Source organism: Protobothrops mucrosquamatus, unplaced genomic scaffold (assembly GCF_001527695.2).
Source record: "Protobothrops mucrosquamatus isolate PMUCROS unplaced genomic scaffold, P.Mucros_1.0 scaffold960, whole genome shotgun sequence".
Taxonomy (NCBI): domain Eukaryota; kingdom Metazoa; phylum Chordata; class Lepidosauria; order Squamata; family Viperidae; genus Protobothrops; species Protobothrops mucrosquamatus.
Genome location: NW_015387204.1, coordinates 453,009 through 461,892, shown reverse-complemented (window position 1 = coordinate 461,892; position 8,884 = coordinate 453,009). Strand labels below are relative to the sequence as shown.

The 8,884-nt window shown below is 34.9% G+C and overlaps 1 protein-coding gene across 1 annotated transcript in view; it reads left to right on the top strand.

The window, feature by feature from the left end:
* The window catches only part of KIF6 (kinesin family member 6), a 113,188-nt gene that overhangs the window by 5,180 nt on the left and 99,124 nt on the right, over positions 1-8,884 (top strand). Inside the window, exon 3 of the mRNA XM_029284803.1 lies at positions 2,527-2,601. Coding sequence (XP_029140636.1) covers positions 2,527-2,601 — 75 coding nt within the window. The remainder of the gene's footprint in view (positions 1-2,526; positions 2,602-8,884) is intronic.

The following is an 8,884-nucleotide window of genomic DNA, read 5'->3' as shown; positions in this document are numbered from 1 at the left end:
GGGAGAATTGAGAGAGAGAGAGACAAACACACACACACACACAAAGAGGAGAGGGGAACTGCTGGGGCCGGCCCGTATTGAAGAATATGGCCGAATTTACCCGGGCTGGCCGTATATCGGCGTATAACACGCACACATCATTTGCCCCCTATTTTCAGGGGGAAAAAGTGCGTGTTATACGCCGATAAATACGGTACTCATTTCAAACTAAAGTCTCAAATTCTTTACAAAGTAACATACAGTCTTTGCCTTTTTCCAAACATTCTTGTGCTAGTTGGCATAAGGTGCTGTTTCAGTGTGGTTGTTCTTCTAGTTGCTACTGGGCTCCCAGCAAAACTCAGGCAGGAATCCCACTAGGATAAGTCTTTTTGTCTTCTTATAATAGCTGCCAATCTCTGCTTCCCAGCAGTCACCTTTCCTGCTACACGCACCGCTCTTGCACTCTGCCTTAACATTTGCTTTTGTAAGCTCAAAAGACTGGGTAGGGCGAGGTTGCCTCTGGACGTCAATCAGTGTGTATGTGAAAATACCAGGGTGTGGCACAGTTAGCCAGGCAGCTGGAAGACCAGCTTGAATGCCTATGAGTACAGTTATAAGGAAATGGGGAATGAATGAATGCCTGAGGAGGGGGGGGAAAGCTTTCTGCATGGGTACAGCTACTTTTGAAAAGGGCAGACAACCCCAATTTCACTCCCTCACAGAGGAGGAGAAGGTAAAAACATTCAGAAAAAATTGGGGATAAGGGAGGTGAGTAAAAAAGAAAAAAGAAAAAGCAGAAGTCTGTTTTAATATTAAATTCTGATTTTAAAGTATGAGGCATCAATATTAGTAGCTTAAAAGTGAACTTCTAACCAGCTAGCGCAGGGGTCCCCAATCCCCGGTCCATGGACCGGTACCGGGCCGTGGCATGCCAGCAACTGGGCCACATAAACAAGCAAAGCCCCATCCGTGGGATGCAGGCGGCACACAAAACCACGCAATCTCCAGTCCATGGAAAAATCTCTCTCTACGGAACCAGTCCCTGGTGCCCAAAAGGTTGGGGACCTCTGAGCTAGTGCATAACTTTTTATATGTATGTATGTATGTATGTATGTATGTATGTATGTATGTATGTATGTATGTATGTATGTATGTATGTATGTATTATTTAGTTATTTATTTAACATGTCTGTAAAAATATGGATGAACTATAATTCCCTAATAGGTAATTGAGATGAAAAGCAAACAGAAGTACATTACTTTTTCACGCACACACAACACGTGTATTATAATACTAAACAGATCAAAAACAATCAAAATAAACTCAATATTTGGAATCATAACCTAGCTTTCCTGGCTTGAAAAAACAATAAAAAAGTTTTCACCAGTTTTTTGAAAACTAACAGGACCCATAGTATACCAAGAGGGGGTGAGATTCAATTTCAGAGGAGGAGTTCCTTGACTTAAAATACATAGTTGCGTGGCCATGAATATGGCAGTTTCTACAGTTTCTAATTGAAGGAATATGGAGACAACCTGCACATGGGTGTTCTGCCCAACTCACGTATCTCCAGCCCACAGTGATACACGTATATTCAGATCCCTTCCCCTTAATATTCTCTTTTCCCCCTTCCTCCCCCCTCCTCATTCCACTACTACTATCACTGAAAATTGGATTATTTTCATCTGGTTCTATGGCAGGAAAGAAGAGAGATAAGTCTCATTCTTTCCTCCTGGAAAAAAAAATTAATTTTGATTTTATTTTCATTTGTTTTACAAATTTTATTTTCATTTGTTTTACAAATTTTAATATAAGCATTACTATCTATTCCTTTTTCCCTCTTCTCTCTCACCTTCCCAACTGAATAAAAAATTCTTTTCTCAGCACTTTCAGTGAAGTGGAGTAGGTTCTACAGGTGTCTAGTGATTAAATAAAATCAGTTAGTCTTTAATGTAGCACAGGACTCTTTGGTCCACTGTAATGATCAACAGAATACTTTTAAGTCATTTGCACTAGAACAAAATAGGTTCTTTTAATGGTGGGAGAGCAGAGAGAGAGAGTTAAAACATGTATTTAGAAGAAGTGTTTATAGAGATACTAAAACATCAATCATGGAAATAAGGCACAAGACTTTTAAAGTATTTGACTTGCTGTTAAACTTTTGATAGTTGCTTTTCTCTTCCAGAGAACAAAACTGAAAATAGTTTGCACTGTTTATATATTCTGTTTTATTTTAGTGTTTCTTAAACATGCTCATGTGTGGGCCTTTGGAAATGTTGATCCCCATGACAGTAGTAAAGTACAGTTTGCTTTTTCTAAGCAGTAACATTTTTATCACAATATTTTATTGTACACATTTTGTAAACAGTAGTGTTTAAAGTCCTTTGTGGATTCAGTAGCACAATAACATAGTGAGGAAAAAGCTACAGGAGAAAATTGTCCAGGATTATGTAAATCCAATGATGTAAACTTTTAAACTAAAAAAAAAAGAAATGAATCAAGTATTTTTTTAAGATTTTGCATGACCAATTATTTATAATTTTCAGATTTCAGAAAGTATTTGATCAGGAATCAAAACAAGATGAAATTTTTGAAACTATTGCCAAGCCAGTTACAGAATGGTAAGTTTGATTTTTTTTAATGATCCAATTATCTTTTAATCAATAAAACCAGTTTGTGATAATGAACATTGTTTTTTTTGTTGTTGTTTTTTTTAAATTAGATGGTAGACTTCATTGAATAGTTTCTCTTGTTCCTTCTTTGGTAAATATTTGACAGCAAAGGGCAGATGAGATTCAAAATGATATGCATTTTGTTAAAAATAACAATAAATAGCCTGATAGAGTCTAAACTGAATAGAGCAAGATTCACAGGTGAAACAAACTACAACATCGTGTAATAGTATGTACATGAGAGCCGGTTTGGTGTAGTAGAGACTATGCACAAAGCTGGCTGGGAGATTTTGAGCCAGTCACTCTCTCAGCCCTAGAAAGAAGCAATGTTAAACTTCTGCAAATATTGCTAAGAAATCTACATGTATTTGTCCAGACAGTTATCAAGAGTCAAGGCTGACTTGAAAAAAGTGTGTGTGCTTTAATCAGTTCTATTCAAATATGGGTTAGTGTTGTAATTTCGATATTCAAAAACGTTTTTAAAAATATTAGGTTTATATATTGGAAATGTGAAAAAGTTAGTTCACTTTTGCAAGTCACATTTAAATTAAAGGGAAATGTGTCCTCACACAGTGTGCAATTAATGGAAAGTAAGTATATCGATCCATTATACTTACTTCTCATTTTCAGACAATATTCCCTTGAGTACAGATTTTGAGATCAAAAAAGAAAGATATGTTTAACTTAGCTAGTTATTATCAGATATAAGACTATGTACAAGATGGACTTTGGTCTGATGATATAAATAATTTCTTATATTTTATAATGTCTTCTTTTTTTGTACTTTGATAAGCCTTTATAGGTTTATACCGCATGCCCTGGGCATTGTTTGATCCAGGATGGAATAACTGGCACATCTTGCAGACCTTAGAACTTTTCTGTAAGGTCTTGATCTTTTTTCTTTCATTTTTTCTACAGCGTATTTTCTCAAATTTTTAGTCTTTGGATTTGTAGTTTTGATTACAGCTGTCATCTCTTTCTATCTTGCCATTCGTTTAGTATGTACCGGTAGATCTCAACTTACAACAGTTCATTTAGTGACTGTTCAAAGTTACAGAGGCACTAAAAAAATAATCAGGTGTTCTAGTACATTCATTAGCTTTAATACAGTATGTTCTTCTGGCACAATCTAACTGCATATAGCAGGATACAGCTAGGACTTGTTATAGTCAATGAAAGATTAAACTTCTTGTACTCTTGTTCTCTCCATTATCCATCTTATAAGGACAACAGTTTAAGGTTCACCATATTTTTATTTTTCTGTGTGGCTAACTAGATGTCTCTATGCTGCTTATGGGCAGGAGATAGAGACATACCTCTCTCCTGCCATTGTTTACCTACAATTCATTTGGAGGCATGTTGTTCTCAAATCTGTAGTAATACTGAGTCTTCAGACCTGTTAATCTAACATTTAAACTGCTTACATTAGTTTATGGCTTGCTACCTGATAGTCGCTCTTGAGAACATCTTGAAGAAACCTAAAAAGGCAGTATAAAGTATAAAAAGGCACATTAATTATAAGCTTTTTAATGATGTAAGGATTGTCTATATATGCTCATTCACCTCTTTGCTTACTCAAATATCTGAAGTAATTTTATCATACAAAGATAGAGCTTTTTGGTCTAGAACATCCTTGTTTGATTTGGGTAAACTGCAGATGTGTGGACTTCAACACTTAGAATGCTCAGCAATGGTTATTTTGCTACAGAATTCTGAGAATTTAAATTCATAAAACCAGAAGATGCCCAGATTAGGGAAAGCAATCTAAACACATTTTTCCTCTTAGTCTAGGAAGTAAAAAAATTGACAGTTGAATAAACTGAATACAAGTTTGTATGTAATTCAAAAACTATTCTGATGAATTTATATTTAATATAATCTTAATTATACAAATTGCATTTCAGATAACACTAATCCCATTAGGATAGAACTAAAATGAATGTTATCATTTTTACTAACATTGCTAACATTTCAAAGACCATGGCCTTCTCTGAAGAGCTCTGAATGCCTAGAGACAGAAATCCCATTTCATTCTGTGACATTTGGATACTTTCTGTTCTTATGACATATATTTTGTCAAATGAAGCAGATAAAAATCACTGGAATATGTTTCTGATAGTGTTTTTTACAGCACAATCATTTGCAAGTGTACTTATATAAACATTTCTGCCCAATCTTTTTATCCTGTGCAAGTTACATGTTTCTTGAAGCATAAGCAATTTATGTTGTAGTAAGAAGTCAGGCTAGTTGTGGATATGGAGAGCACTTTCTTCTGTTTTCCTATGGATTGAGTAAAGTATATTCAGAACAAAGTTGTTTTGAGCTCAGTAAGAATCATATAAATGGATAGCTCAAATATCATTTGAAACCATTTTAATTTTTCAGTGCAATTCTTTATTTTGTACAGTATTCATATTGAGGGGTCCATGGTGCTCTCTGAGCTTGGTTGTTTCCTTGCAAACATTTCATTACCCAAGCTAGGTCTAGCACTGATGATGTTACCTAGTTTGGGTAATGAAACGTCTGCAAAAAAACAACTAAGCTCAGAGAGCACCAAGGACCCCTCATATCAACCCTGAGCTGCAAATATTCTCCCTTATTAGTGTTCATATTTGAGAACGTAAGGATCCTCTTTTATCTGATTCTTCCAAATATGACTTTTCACTCTCTTTGGAGATGCAATAAACATGAGTTTGATAGTTCAGAAAGATCACATACTTTGTAAGAACAATGTTGTAACAGTTAGTCCATACTTTTGAACAATATAATGAACAAAGGTTTGAAGACAAGACAAAAATAAATATTTTAACGTCCTACACAAGGGAACAATCATTAAAGTCAAAATAACGTTGTATAGAACAATAGAGTTATTACGAAACATTCACGATAAAATTTTATTGTAACGCATGTTTACATTAAAGTTTTATACAATAAATGGTACGGAAGTATAACATCATCAATTTGCTGATAATACATTTTGGATGTTTTTATTTATATTCAAATATGCCAAAATTCCTTGTTAAAATTAATTGTTGCTATTTTGGTATTGTGTACCTCACGAGGATTTTTAAGATTACAAAAACAAATTCATTATTAATTTGGCAGCTCATCAACTGAACATATTCCTGAAAGGAAAAAAGTATGAATAAATTTCCTGATCTATTTCTTTTTTCTATTTTCTATTTTTCTATTTCTATTTCCAGGAAAATTACAAAGCAGAAATGTCAGTGAAGTTTCTCAGTAGCATTCCAAAGCTATTTATTGTATGATCACATGGAAAGTAAATTACAACAAAATAAATCCAGAGCAATAGCAGAACAATAAAAGAAGGAGCATATATGACATTAATTATAGATTTACATTGCTGGCATAATGTGTTCATTTTTCCCCCTTTTTGTATTTCTTTGAACTTTTTTCTCTGTTGTTGTAATATATCGTTTGTTTTAGTGTTTAAAGCTGCAATCTTATTCTGGTTGAGAGATAAATCCCACTGAACTTACTGTTTCTGTTTAGAATTTCTGAGTTAGTAATTTCTCACTACTATTGGGCTTTTAATTTACTGCTTATTTTACTCGACTTAAATTTTACTAGCCACGCTTAAAAGGGTTCACTAGGTATCAAAAATAGCAATAGCAATACCACTTAGACTTATATACCACTTCACAGTGCTTTACAGCCCTCAGAGTCAGCATGTTGTCCCCAACAGTCTGGGTCCTCATTTTACCAACATGAGGATGGAAGGCTGAGTCAACTTTAAGCCAGTGAGAATCGAACTGCCGGCAGCCGGCAGTCAGCAGAAGTAGCCTGCAGTACTGCATTCTAGCCACTGTTCCACTATTGCTCTATTCTTTCTCCTGAGCCATTATAGGCTTTGTCCAGTGTTACAATTCTATGTTGTTTTTCAATGTGTTTTTGAAAGAATGGATCACCAATTTCTATTTTAGTATTAGCAAATTATTAGTAAATTAGTAAATTGTTACATTCTCCAAACTCAGATCCAAGGATCAGAAGTCGGTTTTGTCACATGAACTTGACCAATCACAACTCACTGAGATGTCAAATACATACTTTTATAACTTTGAAACAGATTTTAAACATTTTGTTCAGTGAGGAAAATATAGCTGTATGCGATTGTTTCCACTTTTGTAGTGTTATTTAATTGTGGAATTAAGTTATATGTATTGTTGGCACTCATTGGAATTACCCAATAACCAATACTAAAATAAAAACTTGTATAAAAGTATGATTTTATATTTTGATGTATAAACTTGGTGCGGCAAATTATGGATGACGAAGGCATAATCCTACTGTATTTATATTTCTGGGGGTTTTCTGGGGGTATTACTAATTTAATTGCTGTTTAGTGGACTAATATTGCTATTCCTTTGAAAGTCCTAAGAATATTTTTTTTAAAATGGAGACAAGTTAAGCCATCTGTATATTTATCGAAATATAACTGAAGCAGAGCATGATGTATCAGTTTTTGCAAATCCAATGATTTATTTATTGCAGACACTACAGCACGTTCAAAGAGGCCAAACAATATCTATGTATCTGGATATTACCAGATGGAGTACATAGAAATCAAATTGAATATAGTGTTGGTACAAGGAAGTAGAATAGCTCAGCTGTAATAGCGAGGAGATGTCTGTGGGACAGCTTATAAAAAGCTTACAAACTCCTTATGTTCACATTCCAAGTCAAGATTGTCAAAGTGAGAGTCAGACTCAAAGTGGGAGAACAGAAGTAACCAGTTTCTATGATACGATTTTGAACATATAACCACAATTTTCAAAGAGAACATTGGGAATTGTTTTGAAGTTCTGAGCTTTGTCAAATAGAGAACCATAGGAACTGTGGAATGAAAATTTTAAAATTATTAAGGAAGAATATGGAAAAAGATTGCCAAAGAACAAGAAACAGAAAAAAGTAGATATCAGAACAAATGATGAAAGTTGCCTAGAAGACCATCCTACACAAATTAGAATCCTACATGGAAAGAAAGATGCTAGATGTTCAAGTTCACTTTAGAAAAGGCCAAGGAATATGAGCCATTATTGTTGATACATACTGGCCAATTGAAAAGGCCAAAGAATGCAAAAAATAAATCCATATGTACTTCATTGATTAAATTGTGTTGATCATGTCAAACTGTAGAATAGAGGAGTGTGTTTAGGAAAATGGGAATCTTAGAACATCGCATTGTCCTCATGAAAAATCTATACACAGAATAGGAAACCACAATCTGTAGTAAACATGCTGAAACAGACTGGTTCCAGAGTGGGGAAGGAGTAAAACAATATACTCTCTTGTATATTTAACTACATGCTGAATATATATTAAGGGAGCTGGAGTAAGATGAAGAAGAACATGTTTTTAAGATTGGAGAAAGTAACATTGATAGCCTGTGCTATGCTGGTGATGCTATTTTAATAGCTGAAAATGCAAAGGATTTGAAAGGTGTGGAAATGAAATTCAAGGAACACAATGAAAGAAGTGGTACTGAGATTAAATATAAAGAAGATCAAACTAATAACAACAGGTAAAGCAACCAGAACTGACAATAAAGATATTGAAGTGGTGGAGAGCCTGTGCCTTTTAGGATTGTCAATAAAGAAAGTAGCAGTCAAGAAAAATGCCAAAGTTTAGTGTGGGTTGAGCCTCCATGAAGTCCTTAAAACCCAGTTGAGGCACCAATGTCCAGGCTCAAATTACCCTATTTCAGACACATCATGTGAAGACTTCAGAGGGATAGAATCAAGATCACATAAAGTGTTAATACTACTTTACAATGCCTTGGTAAGGCCACACTTGGAATACTGCATCCAGTTTTGGTCACCGCGATGTAAAAAAGATGCTGAGACTCTAGAAAGAGTACAGAGAAGAGCAACAAAGATGATTAGGGGACTGGAGGCTAAAACATATAAGGAACGGTTGCTGGAATTGGGTATGTCTAGTTTAATGAAGAGAAGGACGAGGGTTGACATGATAGCAGTGTTCCAATATCTCAGGGGCTGCCACAAAGAAGAGGGAGTCAAGCTATTCTCCAAAGCACCTGAAGGCAGGACAAGAAGCAACGGATGGAAACTGACCAAAGAGAGAAGCAACCTAGAACTAAGGAGAAATTTCCTTACAGAACAATTAATCAGTGGAACAACCTGCCTCCAGAAGCTGTGAATGCTCCAACACTGGAAGTTTTTAAGAAGAGACTGGACAGCCATTTGTTTGAAAT